Source organism: Gopherus flavomarginatus, chromosome 25 (assembly GCF_025201925.1).
Source record: "Gopherus flavomarginatus isolate rGopFla2 chromosome 25, rGopFla2.mat.asm, whole genome shotgun sequence".
NCBI classification, from domain to species: Eukaryota; Metazoa; Chordata; order Testudines; family Testudinidae; genus Gopherus; species Gopherus flavomarginatus.
Genome location: NC_066641.1, coordinates 14,689,211 through 14,710,731, shown reverse-complemented (window position 1 = coordinate 14,710,731; position 21,521 = coordinate 14,689,211). Strand labels below are relative to the sequence as shown.

The window sequence follows — 21,521 nt, the reverse complement described above, 5'->3', positions numbered from 1 at the left end:
GTTAAAATATAGGGACCGCTGTGCTGTGGTCCCCACCAAAAATGTAAATTTGTAACTCCACCTAATGCCAAATCAGGTTTGTAGGCCCCCCCAGGAGCAGAGTTAATCTGGTTTTGTGAACAATGTGAGAGGTGGGGGAATCTTGTGATTTTAAATTTGAATGGCTCTCTGGGAGTTTCCAAGATCTTTAGTAACTTGTGAAAACGTGTAAATTTGCTTAACTGAAACTTTCTGTAGACCAGCATATCCACTGTGAAAGCATCTAGTTCCAGCTGAAGTTGCACCGTCTCTAGAGTTCATTAGTTCAGAATTTCATGACTTTAAAGCATAGTGTTTTAAGACAGATGATACCACCCTGCCCTTTTTTGCCAAATAATGTGAAGTCAGTAGTCACAAAATCAGTGACGTTTCTAGTGAAACAATGCCCCCCAAGGCTCGCCTAGGACAGCGTGCAGGGCCTTGTAACTTCTCAGTGGGTTGGGTTTGAGATCAGGGGTGTGGCAATATCATCCTGTGTTTCCAGTAGCCACCCTTGTGAACGTTTCTAGTCACTTGTCACTGCAGGTTTTTGAAGTGAGTTCAGTAAAATGTTGATACAAACTAAGCGTGTGTCTGGTGTGTTGGTTATTCTACGGGCCGGGGCAGGTGCAATCCACCAGCCGGTTCGTCCAAGGAGTGTCCCTGTGGGGCTGTGCCCGGGGGGCGGGGCTGGGCTCATGGGGGTCACGGCCCGGGCACCGCCTGTGCTAACCAATCAGAGCCCAGTTCTCCTGTCACACTGCTCACGTCTAGGCTCCGCCCCGCCCCCCAGCCGAAGCGCGTTCTGATTGGTGGAAAGGGGACTGTGGGCGGTGTACCGGAAATAGGGACGGTAACCATAGCAGCAGTCGAGCGGGCTGCTGGGGCTGCGTTCCTTCCGCTTCCGCCTCCCTCTCCGCGGGCCCCGCACAGAGACCGAGAGGATGAGCAAGGTCCGAGAGAGCCCCGCGGCGACAGGTGAGGAGAGGCCCCGCCCCCTTCCTCCACCGCCCCCCCCCCGGCCTGATCCTCCCTCGCTGAGCCGGGCCCCTTCGTCCCTCCCCCTCCCCAGGGACCCCCCCCCTCGGCTCCCTTCCTCCACCGCCCCTCCCCCCCGGCCTGATCCTCCCTCGCTGAGCCGGGCCCCTTCGTCCCTCCCCCTCCCCCTCCCCAGGGACCCCCCCCGGCTCCCTTCCTCCACCGCCCCTTCCCCCCCGGCCTGATCCTCCCTCGCTGAGCCGGGCCCCTTCGTCCCTCCCGATCCTCCCCCGCCCCAAGTCCGTCCCCCGCTCCCCAGGGACCCCCCCCCCGGCTCCCTTCTTCCACCGCCCCTTCCCCCCCCCCCGCCTGATCCTCCCTCGCTGAGCCGGGCCCCTTCGTCCCTCCCCTCCCCAGGGACCCCCCCCCCGGCTCCCTTCCTCCACCGCCCCCCCCCCCCGCCTGATCCTCCCTCGCTGAGCCGGGCCCCTTCGTCCCTCCCCCTCCCCAGGGACCCCCCCCCGGCTCCCTTCCTCCACCGCCCCTCCCCCCCGGCCTGATCCTCCCTCGCTGAGCCGGGCCCCTTCGTCCCTCCCCCTCCCCACGGACCCCCCCCGGCTCCCTTCCTCCACCGCCCCTCCCCCGGCCTGATCCTCCCTCGCTGATCCTCCCCCGCCCCAAGTCCGTCCCCCGCTCCCCAGGGACCCCCCCCCGGCTCCCTTCCTCCCACGGGCTGGGCCGCGCTCCCTGACGCACTGTGCCTCTTGTCCCGCTCTCTTCCCCGCAGGAGGAGCCGCCGCAATCCTGCTCCGCTACCTCCGGGACCAGAATCGGCCACACAGCGCCCAGGACGCCTTCGGGAACCTGCAGCGGGAGCATGGGCTGGGCAAGACGGTGAGAGACAGAGCTAGGCGCCTGCCCGGCTCTATAGAGGCTCTGCCTCTTCCCCCCTTGGCTGCTTGGAGCAAGGCCCCCGTGGCACCAAGGCGGGTCAGAGCCTTCCACCCAAGCGAGAAGCTGGTGGGGGGCATGTTAGTGACCCCGCCAGATGGGTGGGAGCTCACTCTGCCACTGCCTCCCTTCCCCAGAGATTGTCCCACAGCAGCACAAGAAACCCCCAGCCTTTCACTAACCCATGTCACAGGCAGCTGGGAGGTGGCAGCGACAGCCCCCTGGATAGATGCACAGATGGTTGGCTGCGTGGGCAGATACCATACCTGCAGCTATAACAACACACAGAGCCCTTAAGGCCTGTCTAGTTCATCTCTTCCCCTGCCCAGCTTAGTCCACAGGGTCGCTTTCTGGTGCTCTGTCCAGTTCTCATGTGGACTTCTGTTCCTCTTTGCATCAGGCTGTGGTGAAAGCATTGGAGCAGCTGGCTCAACAAGGGAAAATAAGAGAGAAGGCTTATGGGAAACAGAAAATATACTTTCCAGACCAGGTGAGATGAATCTGTTCAATTTCCCTAGGAGACAAAAACAATGTTGGGTGAAAAACTAAACAGACCAGCCCCAAGTAAAGCCCTTTGGCAAGGTATGGCCTTCCCTGCGGTCTTTGTTAATGTGCTGACAGCACTTTTGGTGCTGCATCAGGCACAGAAGAGACACTGGGAAGAAGCTTTTATTTACATAGTGGTTCAGCACAAAATGCACTAGGAGAGTCCAGTATGTGTGTTTACCTGGGCACCTGCGGCTTTCCTCACACTTCAAAGCAACGTGTTGTTCTGCGTTTATTCCGTTCAAGTGCTTTGGTTCTTCCTTTTACTTTGGATTATTTGTTTAAAGGAACCCAGCACTCTGCTGTTCAATAACATAAAACCTGCTGTGTCTGTAACATCCTAGACAATGTCACCAGTTTAGACTATAATGTAATAAATATGAAATTTTGTTAATATTAACAATGACCAAAGCTATGCCATTCTATCCCATTTATCAGCACTCTTCCCATCCCCTCTTAACCAGTGGAGATGATACCTTTAGGAGCACACTGTGTGTGGCAGATCTCAAGAACTGCAGCAAGCTGTCATGGAAACAAATGTCTCTAAGATCTCTGTCAAAAATGGGTGGTGGTGACTGTCCAGGGAACATCTGTTTTCTGTAATTCATAATGTGTCATCTTTCTTTTCTCTCAGGATCAGTTTCCCACAATGAGTGACTCTGAGCTTAAAGCCTTGGACAATGAAATCTCGGAGCTTTCTTCAAAAGTACAAACCCTTCAACAGAGCTGCCGCCATATGGAATCAGGTGTGTTTGAATTTCCACTTCTGCTGCCAGGTTTATTTCAAAGTAGAGTAGCTCTGAAGCTGAACCAGCATGGAGTGTGTGTGAGGCAGTGCAGTGTGGCACCAGCATGGAGCGTGTGTTTTGAGGCATCGCACTGTGGTGCCAGCATGGAGTGTGGCGTCATGCAGACATTAATGCTAGCTGTTGAGCTTTAGCTGTGGGCATCCTGGGTAACTAGCGATTCCATTCCAGAACTGAAGGATCTGAATGGCTCAATGACAACCCCAGAGATGATTAAAGAGATTGAAGAGTTAAAAAAAGATTGTGCCAGTTACACAGAGAAACTGGAGCGAATTAAATCTGCAGCAAACCATGTGACTCCTGAAGAGAAAGAGAAGGTAAAGAGCTGGAAGGGGCTGTGCCACTGAACACAGCAGCCAAGAGCCCAGCTCAATTCTACTTGTCTTAACAAAATGATGAATAAATTATCCTTAGATGTAGACAAGGAATAGCTTGTCCCTTCTGGACGAGTCCTCTATTTCTGTAAGCAGGTGGTGTGTCTGAATGTGAGGATGAAAGGCACCGTAGAATGCTGACAGACGTTTTGAATCTGACATCAAACGCTGAAGAATTGGAGGGGTTTGAAACTCCAGCGCAAACTGTCCTCTTCTCAATTAACTTCCCAATGTTCCTGTCATAGCTTAGGGTGGTGCTTTTGTGACCTCCTCTCTGAAGTCTGATCATGCTACCCCGGCATTACCTGCCAGGCATGCTGCAGTGCTGGTCAGCTTTAAGTATGGCTCACTCCAGCATGGAGCCAATCCGAGTCTGATGTCATTGGAAATGTCCTGCTCCCTAACGTTCTCAGCAGACCCTTCACTGTGTTCCTCCTTAGGTTGTGTGTGTATCTAGGGGGAGCAGCTATAAGGCTGGTTCCTGAGTGACTCTTGCCTGCAGCCCTTTGCTCTGGGTTGTCATTTTACTAATACAGAAATTCAACATTTTAGCCTCTCAAATCATCCATTTTAAAAGAAATCCCACTGCCAAAGAGCTTATTTGTCAGTCAGTTGCCTGCACTGTGCGATGGTCCTGAACACTAAATAAACATCTTGCTCTGGCCTGGCCTCCCCTCCTAGCAGTAGTTCCTTGGTTCACACTAGGGAGTGGTTGGGTTTAATGTTACTCACTCAGTCTTGTTGGTTGCAGGTTTACAACGAGAAAAAGCTGTACTGTAAAGAATGGAGGAGGAGGAAGAGAATGGTAGTGACTTTTATTATGAATACTGGGTAGATGGGCACCATTGGGTGGTGGCAATAATACCCAAGAGGCGACATGGTGTTTCATTCAGGGAAAAAATGCTAGTGATTTAATGATTTATGGAGCAGCCCTGGGGGCCTGTGCTAGCTGAGCATTTTGCTTCAATAGCCTGCTGCCAAGGTAGCCAAGAACTACTTGACGTATGAACCTCTGTAGCACACTCAGCTTATGCTAGTTTTGAATTGTGATGCCTGGGCCCTTCTGGTGTCACCCAGGAGGAGGAATCACAAGGCTACTTCTCCCCACTCTAATGCTGCTGTTCTCCAGCTTCCATCCCGTAGTTTCTAGTGCTGGGAGAGCAGCCATCCTGGCAGGGAGACCTCTTCCTGGGCTCCGATATCTGCTTTCCAATGTATGGACATATCAAGACAAGCTCCCAACCATCCTCTGGCTTTCCAGTGGCAGCTCCCTCTGTCACTCACCAGAGTCATCTTGTTTGGGGGTTTACAGTCTAATAGTGATGCCAAACTGCCACTTTCAATGGACCAGTGGGTGATTGCAGCAAAGCAGATTATCACTTAGAGCCCTGAAATATATGGGGTGAAAGGAGCCCCACAGCTGTCTGGTAGGAGCCATTAGCCTCTCATTAGTGTGTAATGGCTAACTGGGAGGAGACCTGACTTCAGCAGCCTGGGTAATGGTGTCTGTTGAGGAGGGGTGCATGGCAGGCATGCACCCTAGGAAGCCTCACTGCTTGTGACCATGGGGGCTAATGCTCTGGCCTTTGCTAAGCTGCATACTTAAGGCTTGTCCCACTGGTGAGCTTGCCCAAGTTTCACTTAATGTGTCTGTTTCCTGAAGAAATGTAACTAAATATTCTTTCAAATTATTTTGTCTTACCAGGCAACTGAGCTACTTGATGCAATTCTGGAGGGCTACCCCAAAAGCAAGAAACAGTTCTTTGTAAGTACGACCATCTCCACCTGCCTTTGACTAACACAAATCTGCAGTTATTCTGCTGCAAACCATCAGCAAGTCCCACAGTGCTGGAAATGGCCCTGTCTCTGAATTCTCTCTGTGCTGTACAGCCAGCTTAACTCTCCTTTGTGCTCTTGGTAAAGAGGCTGCATTGTTCTTGTGCAGGAGGAAGTTGGGATAGAGACGGATGAGGATTACAATGTCACTTTGCCGGTGGCTGTCTGAGTTGCTGACAGGGGCCACTGCTCCAAGGGAGAAAATTGGTCAGTGTGGAACCCAACAGAAGCTGCTTCTGAAACTTGCACTGTTTGTAGGGCTTGGTTTTGTCCTGTGTCTTTTATGTATGTTTATGTTTTAAAACGCTTTGCAGTCAGGAGGGTGGCTAGAGGGGTTGAGGCAGCTCCAGGCCCCATCATATTCTTTGCAGTGGAGTCCCGTTTTTATCATCCTTTGTTGCAATGAGCAGTTGGGATGGTGCCTCTCCATCGGGCTAGGGGGGTGTTGAATTGCCAACAAGTAGGTGAGTTTGTTCTAGCAAAGGGAGGAAAGGAGAGTCTAGGAGATGGGAAAGAAACTAGTTGTTCAACTGTGTAGGGATGTTCTAGCATCTCAATGTATTTAATAGAGAGGGTGGGAAATGCTTCCCCCAGCATCTACCATGCCGTAATGCTGCATACAGGGGTGTGATTCATTAAACACCACAGTATCTCATCTTAGCCCTGCTTCTTCCATAATTATTTCTCACCCTGCATGTCCTGGCGGTAGCAAGACTGGCTTCCTAACTGTTCTCTGGAGTCTTGGCTGCTTTGCTCTCACAAAAGGGAGGTTGTTTGTATTCCAGTCTGGTTTAACTACGGCTTTGAGAACAGTCGGAGTCAGGCACCCAGATAACAGGAGATGAGCAGGTGGGGAGGGCTGTTCCAATACAGCTGCCATAACACTGGCTAAGGGGTCACGCTGGGCATCCTGAAATCATTAGTCACTTCTGGAAAATTGGCCCTTGCCTCATCACCTCTCATAGCAAACCCAGCAATTCTGTGTAAGAAATAAACAAACTGAGGGGGACAATCCTTAAAATGCTTAGCAAAAATTTATTATAATTACTTTTCATGATAGAAAAATATTTCACTTCCACCTGAGTGAGGTCTGTAAAAAGCAATGCCCTTTGAGAAATACACAAGCCACTTATTAGTAAACAGCACAGGCTAGCGGTTCTGCAAACAGGGTGCTTTCCTTACAGCAAAGCAACATCTTACAAGAGTTACATGTCTGTGCTTGAATACAGGCCTAGCGGCAGCTTCCCCTGTTATGTGCAGTTCACTTCAGCAGTTAGACATGTCACTGCAAACAAACTCTTGAACTTCATGGGGCTGTATGCTGCATTTGGACTGACAGGGACACTCAATGCAAGCCTTGTAGAAGTGCTTTGTCTTATAATATCCCAGACCAATGAGAATATTTCCTTGATTAAATGGAAACATTATGCCCCTGCTTCAGTGTTAGTTGTCTGCCTTTTAAGCACCAAGAAACTACCATACCCAAACTGACAGAAATGCACAACAGCCATTAACATGGGATTTTTAGAGGCGTGGTAGGAACATTATTGAAAATTGACAAATACTGTTGTAAGAGAGTCACTTTGCTGGGGTAATTCCAATAGTGTCACCTTGTTTGAGTAGTAAAATGCCTTTGCTGCTTTAACAGACAGCTGCCATCTGCTGTTAATAGACCTGTAGGGCTACAGGGAAAGAAACAGGATGTAACTGATTTAAATTGTCCCAGACAAGCAGCTGTCTGCAAAACGTAAACTGGTAACATGTTAGTGTGATTTTTTTTTCAATACATTACAAAAATCAAGGCTTTATTAGATATAAAACTATCATTCTAAACAAGAGCAGACGTCTACTTAGAATTCACAGCAGCTCTGTGCTACGCTATTCTACTTTCCCACACAGTGTGACTTCATCAAAAAGTGCCAAGTCATATAAAGCCCGACAGAGATCAGCCTGTGTGCTGAGAAAGCTGGAGAAGGCTGCACTTGTGTTTGATTGTTTAGGAAACATGGCTCAGTCCAAAAGGCCAAGTCAGCGGCTGGCTCAAGCAAAGGTAGACGCCATGGAGTAAGTGCCTCTCCTTGTGGCAGTGAGGGGCCAGCCCACCAGCTTCCTTTGCATGGCTTTTTTGAAAGTCATTCTGCACCAGTAAAGGAAGCACCCTTCCATCCCTAGGCAGAACTAGACAATCAGGATTGAGACACACAGGAATTGCTAGACTAGAACCAGCTGCTTCAGAGGAAGGTGCAAGAAAGCCTGCAGTGATGGGAGGACCTGTGCCAAGGGAAGCTTCTTCCTAACCCCCCCTTTTGTGGAGGACAGATTGTTGCCTTTAATCTTAAGGTGGCAACTAGCTGTGGGGGGGGAGAGGTCGCCCTGCATTGCTCTGTGGAAAGGTGCCTGGGTAGCTGCAATGTCAGCAAGTGCTTACCTCGAAACCAAATAGCCTGTGTTCCATCTGTTCTACAGCTCACGCCCAGGCCCCGGTTTTCAGGGCATGCATCCCACCAAGCAGTAGATGTGCAGTGCTAAGATGACCAGGCAGTAGTTAGACTCCATGCCATCCCCCGCCTACAGGGAGCAGGACAATCTGACAGCTACAGAGCAGATCCCTCCCACCAGCTGAGCTACTGCCACTCTTGCAAAGAGTCAGGGGCCCAGGCAAGGTCCGTTCACTGCCATGCCAGTTTGGGTGAGAGCCTCTCTTGCCTTCCTTTGGGGCAACGAGAAGTGTATTTAATCATATCTAAACTCCCTTCTCTGCTGACTGAGTCCCTACACAGCCTCTAGTGCTACAGACTGCAACAGGGTCTGTGGAGAGGTACGTACGGCCCAGTTTTGGTTTTTGGTCAATACAATAAATAATCCAGAGAGAAGCTTTAAGAACAACCCCAAGGGAAACAGACCAGCCCTTCCTGGAGTCTGTTTCCCAACTCCCTCCCTGCTGGGCGGCACCCCACAGCAGTGTGGATGATGAGCGCAGGCCTGTGCTGCTGGGGCAAGGGCAGGGAGAGAGTCAATAGAGCTGATTCTTCAGCTGATGCAGAACCCCAAGCACGATGTCCCGCAGAGTCTGAGGAGAACAAGGAGGAGGCAGAATCAGTCACTCTGCAGGATGAAGAAACATTCACCTTGGCAATGCCTCTGTAGGTTCCAGAACAGGCCAGGGAACTCTTTTTACAGAGGGGACTGTGTATGTAGAAAGGCAGCTAGGTACCAGTTGTGTCAGCCACGCACAGGGGTCTTTATGGGAACAGACCTCGTGGTAGGGGGTACATGGCTTCAGTGCCTCAGTATTACTGGGAGTACAGCACCTGCCAGCTTGGATCAGACCAAGGGCCAGTTTTCTGTCTGACAGTAGCAGAACCAGCTGCTTTAGAGAAAAAGCCTAGTGCAAGAAGGTGTGGTATGACTACCTGCCCCTCAGGGAAGGTTCTCCTTAGCCCCCATGAGCTAGAGCCTCATTTATGCTCTGAAACTGGAGGGTTTCTATCCCCCTCAAAGCTTGTGTTTGCTGGTCTCATGCTGGGGCTCTTGTTCACCAGGGTATGTATCTCTATGCTGAGAAAAGAATGCCACAGCAGCAAGTTTCAGAGCCTGGGTCAGGTAACTCAGGCTTGCAGAGCTTGCGCTATGGGGCTCAAAATAGCAGAGTAGATGTGCCCACTCAGACTAGAGCCTGGGCTCTGAAACACCCCCTCTGCCGGTTTGCAGAGCCTGGGCTCTGAGCCTTGCTGCTGCAGGGGTTTTTGCAGTGTAGATGTACCCTTGGGTTTGCCTGATCTCCTGTGGCAGACAGCACTACCCTGCCAGCTGCACGTTGGGGGAAAGTTTCTCCCTCTATTCATTCTGAATTTGACGCTTTCAATTGCACACATGGTCCCTTTGCTCATTAAGAGACAGGGAGAACAGAAGTTCCCCATCTCCGTCCTCAGCTCCAGGCACTATTGTGCATCTCTTTATCATGTCCCCTGTTCTGCCTCTGGTAGATAGTCCCAGGCTTTCCAGGCGCCTAGTCATTCTCATCACTTGTCTCTGAACTGTCTCCTTGTGCTTCGTCCTCTTTGAGATGGGGTGACCGGAACTGCAGTCACTATCTCCATCCTGGTCTTTAAACCTCCTAACGTGTTTGGACTGCTGCCAGGTGCTGAACTGGCCCTGGTGCTAGTGAATTAGAGCCCAGTAAGGTGCAGGAATAAATCAAGCAGTTCCCTCCAACATGCACTGCTTTGCGTTTGTATCTACCGTAGCTATCTGGCCCATTGTTACTTTGTGTTTGGCTCCTAGTCCTTACCTGGGGCTTACAGTGCTCCTCAATCCAGCTGAAGACACAGGCTGAAAGTTCCTGAAAACTCGTTACCGAGATGGAGGCATTAAAGGACTGGAACAGTGAATCCATGATGCCTTGGAAAACATTAAACTTGACTTGGTCAGAGACCTGGTCTTTCCCCTCATTTGGATTATTCTGATGAGCTTTCACAATCTGCTCATAGTTTCTGAAACAAACCAAAGAAACCTGGATAAAATGGCAGGCTTGGGAAGCCAGCTCTGGCCTCAGACACTTTCCAGAGCTCTGTTTGAGGTGAGAGAGAGACCAAAGATGTGCCGCAGTGTTTGCTGAAGGCCCTTAACTTCGCATGCTGGGCCATAAGGTGACACTCAGACTGGTTGTATTGTTAAGGTAGCAGGCTCTGGGCTTAAATTCCTTTAGGGGAATAAATGCAGGGAACTCGCAGCCTCCCTTCCATGTTGGATAGGAGACCCAGGAACAGGCTGGGGCTCCTTGCTCTGAACTGGGAGTCCCTATGCTCAGCCCATGCCCTCACACTGTACTGGGATCTGCGTCAAGTCCAGCTTAACCAGCGACTCAGATACTAACCAGCCCTGGGATGGAATTGCACAGAACAGAGGGGGAGTATGGTGGGTGTCTGCTGCAGTATGTAAAACACAGGGTGTCCGTCTCCCTGGCCCCTCAGGGTGGGAGATGTGCGACAAGTTGCTCCTTACACTTTCATGATTTTCAAAGCTGTGACATCTTTCCTGAGTGTAGAAACTTCCTCCTCCTGCTTCTTCTTCTCCTTATGGAGGAACTGAATGTAGTCGATGGCTGAAAAGCAAAAGGAGGACGAGGATTTAGGATGCTCGAGACAGATAAGAGGTCACAGTGATGTTGCTCAGCAGGGGACAGAACTAGCAGACACTGGGGCACCTGCGGGATTGACGCATGGCCCTATATCTCATCCTCACAGGCCTCATGCATCCAAACTGATCAGGAGCCAGGCTCCCCCTGTGCCTCCTCTCCTCAGAGGGTCTCAGTGCTTCACAACCCAGCTCCTGGGAGGGGGAGCAAGGTGCTCTAGATCGTACGCTAGCAGTGGCCAAGCTGGGAGGAGTCTCAGCCTCCTAAGCCCTAGACAGTCTACTACCCTCAACCTAAGTGATTTTGATGCCTGTGAGCTGCAAGATGGGGGTGACTGGGCTAGGCAGGTAGTGCTTCACCCTGTAACCGTGTGCCTCCCTTGCACTCTAGGCTGATTGCACAAGTGTTACCTTCAGCAAGAGACCAGGACAGTGTTAACCTGCAGTGCCAGCTGGGAGGGAGCAGACAACTCAGTGAGGCCTGGAACATGGCACCTGCCATTTTAGTTTTGAATGTCTGCAGGGAGGGTTTAACAGCGAGAGGACTTTCACCATCGAATCCCCATGAACGGCTCCCATTCTGGCTGGCCAGTATCCCACTCAGTGGCCAGAGGAGCTTCTGTGCTGGACAGCTGTGCTATTTGTCACAGCTGTTAGGAATGCCAGCACAGGCCCAGAAATCACTCCCCCCGACCCCCAGACTCACTTTTCTGCAGGACGATGGCTTTGCTCAGTTTCTGGGAGCCAATGGAGAAATCCTGCTGCTGGCACGTGGGAACAATGGCCTGCAAATCATCGTAGCCTTTCTGTGGGGAGGGCAGAGCGGAAGTGACAGGGTGTTTAAGATTCAACAGCATGGGATGATGGCAGCTGGCTGGGCACATGGTTTAACCAAGTGGAAAGCTACAGTTCTCCCAGGTTGATACAACCCCCCTACAGCAGTGTTTCCCAAACTTGGGATGGCTGCTTGTGTAGGGAAAGCCCCTGGTGGGCCGGGCTGGTGTGTTTACCTGCCCTGTCCGCAGGTCCGGACGACTGTGGCTCCCACTGGCCGCGGATCCCCGCTCCTGGCCAATGGGAGCTGCTGGAAGCAGCATGGGCCGAGGGACATACTGGCTGCCACTTCCCACAGCTCCCATTGGCCAGGAGCTGCAAACCGCAGCCAGTGGGAGCTGCAATTGGCCAGACCTGCGGATGTGGCAGGTAAACAAACAGGCCTGGCCCGCCAGGGGCTTTCCCTACACAAGCAGCGTCCCAAGTTTGGGAAACGCTGCCCTGCAGCATCCTGAATGTTTGGGTGCACATGGAATTTAACAGCTAAGTAAATAATCCAAGGTACAATAATGGGCCCTCCTGGGTCTGATGTGAAAGGAAGGTGCTGTCTGAATTCTCATGCAAAGGAGCAGCCTGCTAGCTGCTCTGAGATTACCTTGATGGCATCTCGTCTCTTCTGCTCAGCCTGGGTGTGAGCGCGTCTGCGCCGGTCCTTGTATGACTCTTTGTAGGCTTCCTGGTGATAATCGCTGTCTTCATCATCTGCAGCGGAGGAATGGTCACCGTCAGCTCTGGGGGCACATGGCAGCTCCCAGAGCCCAGGAAGCAGAGACAAAAACGGATACCTGCAGTTACTGAGGCAACACGGAACCCACACAGTGTCTGGCCTGGGGATCATTTAGACACCTATGCCTGAGAACACCTCACAGGCACACCACTTAGCTACCGATTGGATGGACTAGCTCCAAACAGCTCTTTCAAAAGGATGGGACCAAAACACAGTAAAGATCCACCTGTCCAAGGGCATCTCTGCTGACAACAGTCCACAGCGTGAATGAGCAGCTGGGGAAATTAATTATAGCAAAGGCCAATAACAAAGATACTGGGTGCCAACTGGGCCACCTGCTTCTCCTGCAGGCCCCTGGGGTTGGGCCCTGGCTTGTCTAGGCAGGATTCTCACTAGAAGGGCTCAGCTGCATTCCGGATTTCAAGAGAGACTGGGTTTCTAAGCTGAGATCCCTTCCGCAGAGGGGCCAACTTTTTAGCACTTCCTGGAGTCAGGCCCCTTTAAGGTGTCTCAGAGTAGGCATCCATCACCACTCAGCACTCAAAAACCTCAGCCAAGAAGTTTCCTCAGCACTTCGGTCCAGTTCTCTTCTGTTCTACGTTACCAGGAGAGTCCCATCAAACTGCCCTGCAGGAAGCCAGGACACCATCCTCCCTACCCAAGGGCAGGGGAAGCTGGCAGAGGAAGCTCTTGCAATCACAGTCTCTTACAGAATAGCTACCTAAGGAGAATGAGACTGAACAGGAATATGAGTGAGAGTGTGGAAAAAGCCCCTATTAACTGAAGTGCTGGAGAAGCTGGTGGAACATAGAGAAGGGACCATACCTGTATTGGGGACTGAGGAGGCACTGGTGGAGCCAATGCTGTTAGCTCGGGATACTATGCTTCCTTTCCTAGTGCTTTCCACAAAGAGTGCTGAAAGAGAAAATACCACACCGTATTTCCTTAAGTCATGCAGGAGGCAGTGTCACTAACCCCCAGAGACACTGCAACTGGGACACAGAAGGGATCAACTCTGCAAGGCAAGTCACAGGGCAACCAGCTCTAGGGATTAGCAGCTGTTGCAGTCCCAGTCAGTGTGCAGATGGGTACGATGAATGCTGAAAAGCCACTGGGCCCAGACATGAAAGCCAACTAAAGCACAGCAGTGTAACTCTAATATCCTTTGCACCCGTTTCCCTGTCTGTAAAATGGGGGAAATACATTCTGGGAGACCTGTGAAGTGCTCCAAGAGCCTCTCATTAAAGGAGGAAAGAATACGTTGATGATCGCGACTGTGCTGCCTTTCCCATGAGTCTTGATTTAAAAGGCCAAAGGGTCCTATTAGAGCCTCTGGATTTGGGCCAAATTTGACCAGATTATCCCTCTCCTAAAAGCATAAGCTAGAACAAAGGACAAAAGTGACCAGGGCTCCCAGGCCCATTTAGTCAGCTGTGACCCGACAGAGTTTGGGACAAGAGGACACAAAGCTACTCACAGGGATCCAGTCCACTGTCACTGTATGCAGAATCCACCTGGTGCATTGTAGAATGAGCCAATTACAGCGTGAGAAAATGGGAAGAGAAGAGAGAAAAAGAAACCAACCAGTGAGTGAGGCAGTTTCCTCTTTAGCACATTTGCTTTTTTGCACAATAAACTATAGTGCCAATACATGATAGCAAGTGGGAACAATGTGGGTGGTCCCATGAGCCCTCACACAACACATCCACGTTCCAGAAGAACAGTGCTGCCCAATTCCCTTGCAGCCTGAAACACTGGTTTGTTCTTCAGTTTAACAAGGCTGTGACAGCAGGATTGATCTGGTTACAGTTTTACTACACTTTATTCTAGGAATACATGGTCAGATTTTCAAAAGCATATGCACATTGACGACAACAGGAGAAGCTGGGTGTTGAGCAATTGTGAAAATCTGACCCTGGTTCCTACACAGACTTTGGGCACTTATGGACAAATAGTCACACTTCCTCCCCCTGTTACGTTGTTACATTGATCTGAATGTTAACACTGAATACAAGAAAAGACAAATGACCAGGTAGCTCTGCTCCAGGCGTTCAGGAGCACAAAACATTCATAGAAAGTTAAAGCTCAGCCTCTAGGTATGACTCTCAAGATACACTGTTCCCTGGATATGCCAAGCAGGAAACCTAAGTGCATTCAACAGCCAAGTCCTCCGCTTGGCAGCAGTTATGTAAGGCCTCCCCCAAGGAACCAAGGATCAGATTTGTAAAGGTATCGAGCTGCCTAAAGAAGCAGATAGGCATTTAGTTGCATACCAAAAAGTGCCTAAGAACCTAAATCATGGGTCACACAAAATTCCATTGATTTGAGGCTGTGGGCCTTAGTTCCTTTGCAAAATCCCACTAGGCAGCTAAACACCTTTACAAATTTGGCCCTAAGTGTATTTAGCTCCTTGGACCTACTTGAGAGATGTTTTCCCAAGACAGTCAAGATTTTGCAGTGACAGAAATGTAGAACTGTGGAATAATCCACCCATATTGGATGGTTCCTCTCAAATCCCGGCCGCCCAGAGTTGGCTCGTGTCCAGTGCAGGAGGATTTCTGTCCCTTCCCAATGTCTGGGGGTGATGGGCAGAGAATAAGTCAGCAGTGGTATCTGATTCTCTTTATGCGGTAAAAGGCAAGATGCCCCAGGAGAGCCACCAGCCAGTGGCTTTGCGGCCAGTCACATCCCCTCAGAAATCTGCCTCCTCTGGCACAGAGCTGGGAACCTGCATGGTCACAGGGAGGCTGGACACCTGACCAGACCCCGGCCTCATCCCTGATGTGACTCTAGTCCTGACATAACCTCCCAATCCTGACCTGACCCCAATCCTGACCTAACCCCTGACCCTCAATCCTGACCTGACCCCATCCCTGACCCCAGTCGTGACCTGATCCCGGACCCCCAACCCTGACCTGACCCCAGTCCTGACCTGACATAGCCCCCGACCCTCAATCCTGACCTGACCCCATCCCTGACCCTGACCCCAGTCGCGACCTGACCCCGGACATCCAACCCTGACCTGACCCCAGTCCTGACCTGACATAGCCCCCGACCCTCAATCCTGACCTACCCCCGTCCTGACCTGACCCCCGACCCCCAACCCTGACCTGACCCCATCCCTGACCCTGACCCCCATCCTGACCCCAGTCCTGACCTGACCCCCGACCCCCAATCCTGACCTGACGTGACCCCACCTGACTTCTGCCCCCACAAGCCCCCGCCCTTGGGCTCCCCCAGCCCCGACCCACCCTCTCACCAGGCCCCCGCGCCCGCTGTGACCCGGCTCCGGGCCCGGGGGGCGGAGGGGGGTGTCGCGCTCTCCCGGGGAGAGGGGCCCCGCGGTGTGTCCCGCGCAGGCCGCCGTCCCGCTCCCGGGACTCACCTTCCCCCAGGGGTCCTCGGGCGAGGCGCCCGTCTGCTCCGCCATCTTCCCGCGGACTCAGGTCATGTGACCTCCATCATCAGCCAATCACAGCGCCCGACCATTGCAGCGAAAGGAGCTTCCGGGAGACGCCTGCCGCGAAGGCTGCTGGGAGATGTCGTGTCACCGCGGGGCTGATGGGAGTTGTAGTTCCACCGCGGGGACTGATGGGAGCTGAAGTGTGTCCCGGGTCCTGGCCCGCCTGAGCCACGAGGGGGCGCCGTGACAGCGAAGATCCTGCAGCGGGGGGGCGCCGCGAACCCCGAGTCCGGCGGGGGGAGGGGCTCTGGGGTGGGGGCGCACAGTGGAAACCACGTGTCAGGGCTGCGAACGCGGGGACACTGGTGGGGGCAACGGCCAGGAACACGTGGGAGAACTGGGCCTGTGACCTCACGTGGCCCCATTTGCTCCCCTGGATCTGGGCTGTGACCTCGGATGACCCCATTACTTGTCCAGTGTCCTCAGATGACCCCATTCACTGCCCTGGGTCAGGGCCTGTTACCTCAGATGACCCCATTACTTGACCAGTGTCCTCAGATGACCCCATTCCCTGCCCTGGGTCTGGACCTGTTACCTCAGATGACCCCATTACTTCTTCAGTGACCTCAGATGACCCTATTACTTCTACAGTGTCCTCAGATGACCCCATTCACTGCCCTGCGTCAGGGCCTGTTACCTCAGATGACCCCATTACTTGACCAGTGTCCTCAGATGACCCCATTCCCTGCCCTGGGTCTGGACCTGTTACCTCAGATGACCCCATTACTTCTTCAGTGACCTCAGATGACCCTATTACTTCTACAGTGTCCTCAGATGACCCCATTCCCTGCCCTGGGTCTGGACCTGTTACCTCAGATGACCCCATTACTTCTTCAGTGACCTCACATGACCCCATTTGCTCTTCTGGGTCTGAGTCTGTGACCTCAGATGACCCCATTACTTGTCCAGTGTCCTCAGATGACCCCATTCCCTGCCCTGGGTCTGGACCTGTTATCTCAGATGACCCCATTACTTCTTCAGTGACCTCACATGACCCCATTTGCTCTTCTGGATCTGAGTCTGTGACCTCAGATAACCCCATTACTTGTCCAGTGTCCTCAGATGACCCCATTCCCTGCCCTGGGTCTGGGCCTGTTACCTCAGATGACCCTATTACTTCTCCAGTGTCCTCAGATGACCCCATTCCCTGCCCTGGGTCTGGACCTGTTACCTCAGATGACCCCATTACTTCTTCAGTGACCTCACATGACCCCATTTGCTCTTCTGGATCTGAGTCTGTGACCTCAGATAACCGCATTACTTGTCCAGTGTCCTCAGATGACCCCATTCCCTGCCCTGGGTCTGGCCCTGTTACCTCAGATGACCCCACTACTTCGTCAGTGACCTCACATGACCCCATTAGCTCGTCTGGATCTGAGTCTGTGTCCTCAGATGACCCTATTACTTCTCCAGTGTCCTCAGATGACCCCAATCCCTGCCCTGGGTCTGGACCTGTTACCTCAGATGACCCCATTACTTCTTCAGTGACCTCACATGACCCTATTAGCTCTTCTGGATCTGAGTCTGTGTCCTCAGATAACCCCACTACTTCTCCAGTGTCCTCAGATGACCTCATTCCCTGCCCTGGGTCTGGACCTGTTACCTCAGATGACCCCATTACTTCTTCAGTGACCTCACATGACCCCATTAACTCTTCTGGATCTGAGTCTGTGTCCTCAGATAACCCCACTACTTCTCCAGTGTCCTCAGATGAACCCATTCCCTGCCCTGGGTCTGAACCAGTTACCTCAGATGACCCCATTACTTCTTCAGTTACCTCACATGAACCCATTAGCTCTTCTGGATCTGAGTCTGTGTCCTCAGATAACCCCATTACTTGTCCAGTGTCCTCAGATGACCCCATTACTTGACCAGTGTCCTCAGATGACCCTATTAGTTCTCCAGTGTCCTCAGATGACCTCATTCCCTGCCCTGGGTCTGGACCTGTTACCTCAGATGACCCCCATTACTTCCTCAGTGACCTCACATGATCCCATTTGCTCTTCTGGATCTGAGTCTGTGACCTCAGATTACCCCATTACTTCTTCAGTGACCTCAGATGACCCTATTACTTCTACAGTGTCCTCAGATGACCCCATTCACTGCCCTGGGTCAGGGCCTGTTACCTCAGATGACCCCATTACTTGACCAGTGTCCTCAGATGACCCTATTACTTCTCCAGTGTCCTCAGATGACCCCATTCCCTGCCCTGGGTCTGGACCTGTTACCTCAGATGACCCCATTACTTCTTCAGTGACCTCAGATGACCCTATTACTTCTACAGTGTCCTCAGATGACCCCATTCACTGCCCTGCGTCAGGGCCTGTTACCTCAGATGACCCCATTACTTGACCAGTGTCCTCAGATGACCCTATTAGTTCTCCAGTGTCCTCAGATGACCCCATTCCCTGCCCTGGGTCTGGACCTGTTACCTCAGATGACCCCATTACTTCTTCAGTGACCTCACATGACCCCATTTACTCTTCTGGGTCTGAGTCTGTGACCTCAGATGACCCCATTACTTGTCCAGTGTCCTCAGATGACCCCATTCCCTGCCCTGGGTCTGGACCTGTTATCTCAGATGACCCCATTACTTCTTCAGTGACCTCACATGACCCCATTTGCTCTTCTGGATCTGAGTCTGTGACCTCAGATAACCCCATTACTTGTCCAGTGTCCTCAGATGACCCCATTCCCTGCCCTGGGTCTGGCCCTGTTACCTCAGATGACCCCATTACTTCTTCAGTGACCTCACACAACCCCATTCACTCTTCTGGATCTGAGTCTGTGACCTCAGATGACCCCATTACCTGTCCAGTGATCTCAGATGACCCCCATTTCCTTGTCTGGGTCTGGGTCTTGACCTCAGATGACCCTATTACTTATCCAGTGACCCCAGATGACCCCATTTGCTCTGCTGGATCTAAGTCTGTGACCTCAGATAACCCCATTACTTCTTCAGTGACCTCACATGACCCCATTCCCTGCTCTTGGGGTGGGTCTTGACCTCAGATGACCCATTACTTGTTCACTGACCTCAGATGACCCCATTCCCTGCCCTGGGATCTGAGATGACCCCATTACTTCTTCAGTGTCCTCAGATGACCCCATTCCCTGATCTCAGGGTGGGCCTGTGACCTCATATGACCCCATTACGTGTCCAGTGACCCCAGATGATCTCATTTGCTTCATTGGATCTGGGTCTGTTATCTCAGATGACCCCATTACTTGTTCAGTGATCTCAGATGACCCCATTCCCTGCTCTCAGAGTGGGCCTATGACCTCAGATGACCCCATTATTTGTCCAGTGACCTTAAATGACCCCATTTGCTCTCCTGGATCTGGATTTTGACCTCTGATGACCCCATTATCTCTCCAGTGACCTCAGATGACCCCAATTGCTCTTCTGGGTCTCAGCCTGTTACCTCAGATGACCCCATTCACTGCCCTGGGTCTGCGACTTGACCTCAGATGACCCCGTTACCTGTCCAGTGACCTCAGACGACGCCATTACTTCTTCAGTGACTTCAAATGACCCCATTCCTTGCCCTGGATCTAGGCCTGTGACCTCAGATAACCCCAATCCCTGCCCAGTGGTCACAGATGAACCCATCCCAGCCCTAGGCCTTGACATGTGACCTCTGTTTACTCAGCTCCCTGCCCTGTGCCTATGACTGCAGGTGATTCCCCCCCACACACACACACAGCCCCCACTCAGGCCTGGGTCCAGGCCCATGAACCTAAGTGACATCACTCCCTGCACTCGTCCTAGAAGCCCCATCAGCTCAGACCCAGCCCATCCGGCTCCTCAGATCATGAGATTTTAATGTTCCACACAATAAACCATTGAGGATTTCAGTTTTTTTTCTTTTCTGTGCCTCCTGGGTCTGACCATTAGGGTCGTGTTTCCTACTTGTCTTCCCAACCAGGCATGCTAGGCTTGTATTGGTTTACATGGAAGCTGAGAGTCGCCTGTAATCGCAGGACTCCAGGAGTTGAGGCTTTCATACGAGGCTCCTGATGAAACTCATACGAGGCTCCTGATGAAACTAAGAGTTCACCACACTGTGCAGTTGGCAGGAGCCAGAGTTGGCTAGGAGAGCTCTGAGCCCCAGGGCTGGTTATTGGCAGGGGCAGGACAGAAAATCCCCAGAGTCTGCCTCCAGAGGAGCCAGTGAATCTAAAGTTCACTGGGGACAACCCTGCAAAATCCCTGGCCTCAGGAAGTGTGGATCGCGTGGGCAGTATTAGGCGGGAAGCAGAGTCACCTGGGGGATGGGGGCCAGCACAGGAAGCGGGGTCCCTGGGGGGTTGTCACAGAGGCCAGCACAGGAAGTGGGGTCTCTGGGGGGGGCAGTCACAGGGTACACGAGGTGTGTGGGCAGGTTGAGTTCAGTTCATTGTGCTATGTCCAGAGCAGCATTTGCCAGCTGTCAAGTATCAGAGGGGTAGCTGTGTTAGTTTGGATCTGTAAAAGCAGCAAAGAGTCCTGTGGCACCTTATAGATTAACAGGCGTTTTGGAGCATGAGCTTTCGTGGGTGAATACCCACTTCGTCGGACACAAGTAGTGGAAATTTCCAGGGGCAGGTATATATATGCAAGCAAGAAGCAAGCTAGAGATAACGAGGTTACTTCAATCAGGTAGGATGAGGCCCTGTTCTAGCCGTTGAGGTGTGAAAACCAAGGGAGGAGAAACTGGTTTTGTAGTTGGCAAGCCATTCACACTCTTTGTTTAATCCTGAGCTGATGGTGTTAAATTTGCAGGTGAACTGAAGCTCAGCAGTTTCTCTTTGAAGTCTGGTCCTGAAGTTTTTTTTGCTGCAGGATGGCCACCTTAAGGTCTGCTATAGTGTGGCCAGGGAGGTAGAAGTGTTCTCCTACAGGTTTTTGTATATTGCCATTCCTAATATCTGATTTGTGTCCATTTATCCTTTTCCGTAGAGACTGTCCAGTTTGGCCGATGTACATAGCAGAGGGGCATTGCTGACATATAATGGCGTATATTACATTGGTGGACGAAATGACAGTCTGGACCTATACATTGAATGCTTCCGCCGACGTGCACAGGCAGAAATTGTGGAAAAACAACATCACTTGCCTCATAACCTAAGTCGTGCAGAACGCAATGCCATCCACAGCCTCAGAAACCACCCTGACATTATCATCAAAGAGGCGGATAAAGGAGGCGCTGTTGTCATCATGAACAGGTCTGACTACCAAAAGGAGGCCACCAGACAACTCTCCAATACCAAATTCTACAGGCCACTTCCCTCAGATCCCAGTGAGGAATACACTAAGAAACTGGTATCAGAGCGGTAGCCGTGTTAGTCTGGATCTGTAAAAGCAGCTAAGAGTCTTGTGGCCCCTTATAGACTAACAGACGTTTTGGAGCATGAGCTTTCGTGGGTGAATACCCACTTCGTCAGATGCATGTCAAGCTCATGCTCCAAAACGTCTGTTAGTCTATAAGGTGCCACAAGAATCTTTGCTGCTTTTACTAAGAAACTGCACCATCTACTCAGGACACTCCCTACACTAACACCGGAACAAATCAACATACCCTTAGAGCCCCGACCAGGGTTATTCTATCTACTACCCAAGATCCACAAACCCGGAAATCCTGGACGCCCCATCATCTCGGGCATTGGCACTCTCACTGAAGGACTGTCCGGATATGTGGACTCTCTACTCAGACTCTACGCCACCAGCACTCCCAGCTATCTCCATGACACCACCGATTTCCTGAGGAAACTACAATGCATTGGTGACCTTCCAGAAAACACCATCCTAGCCACCATGGATGTAGAGGCTCTTTACATGAACATCCCACACACAGATGAAATACAAGCTG

At 51.8% G+C, this 21,521-nt stretch overlaps 2 protein-coding genes and 1 long non-coding RNA gene across 7 annotated transcripts; 1 reads left to right on the top strand and 2 right to left on the bottom strand.

The window, feature by feature from the left end:
* Positions 1–735: 735 nt before the first annotated feature.
* PSMC3IP (PSMC3 interacting protein) lies at positions 736–13,480 on the top strand. Of its 2 annotated transcripts, none has more exons than XM_050934666.1 (8): positions 736–996; positions 1,784–1,890; positions 2,348–2,437; positions 3,128–3,239; positions 3,471–3,616; positions 4,425–4,478; positions 5,379–5,438; positions 12,188–13,480. In XM_050934666.1, exons 1-8 carry the CDS (start codon positions 963–965, stop codon positions 12,275–12,277), a joined length of 693 nt encoding a protein of 230 aa, XP_050790623.1. In that variant the 5' UTR covers positions 736–962; the 3' UTR covers positions 12,278–13,480. The 2 variants fall into 2 exon arrangements, with proteins under 2 accessions (XP_050790623.1, XP_050790624.1); XM_050934667.1 differs by lacking the exon at positions 12,188–13,480 and adding an exon at positions 5,619–6,169 and having other exon boundaries at positions 887–996.
* MLX (MAX dimerization protein MLX) lies at positions 6,525–15,680 on the bottom strand. 2 transcript variants are annotated; one of them, XM_050934661.1, is made up of 8 exons: positions 15,592–15,680; positions 13,684–13,720; positions 13,032–13,121; positions 12,075–12,181; positions 11,352–11,451; positions 10,514–10,613; positions 9,801–10,002; positions 6,525–8,579 (listed from the first exon to the last, which is right to left on the bottom strand). In XM_050934661.1, exons 1-8 carry the CDS (start codon positions 15,634–15,636, stop codon positions 8,523–8,525), a joined length of 738 nt encoding a protein of 245 aa, XP_050790618.1. In that variant the 5' UTR covers positions 15,637–15,680; the 3' UTR covers positions 6,525–8,522. The 2 variants fall into 2 exon arrangements, with proteins under 2 accessions (XP_050790618.1, XP_050790619.1); XM_050934662.1 differs by having other exon boundaries at positions 6,525–8,614; positions 15,592–15,652.
* Positions 15,681–16,164: 484 nt separating this feature from the next.
* On the bottom strand, positions 16,165–17,389 carry LOC127040481 (uncharacterized). Of its 3 annotated transcripts, none has more exons than XR_007771444.1 (3): positions 17,129–17,389; positions 16,655–16,768; positions 16,165–16,234 (listed from the first exon to the last, which is right to left on the bottom strand). It is a non-coding gene; the product is annotated as an uncharacterized LOC127040481 (long non-coding RNA). The 3 variants fall into 3 exon arrangements; XR_007771443.1 differs by lacking the exon at positions 16,165–16,234 and adding an exon at positions 16,339–16,408; XR_007771445.1 differs by lacking the exon at positions 16,165–16,234 and adding an exon at positions 16,441–16,510.
* Between the last annotated feature and the right edge of the window lie 4,132 nt (positions 17,390–21,521).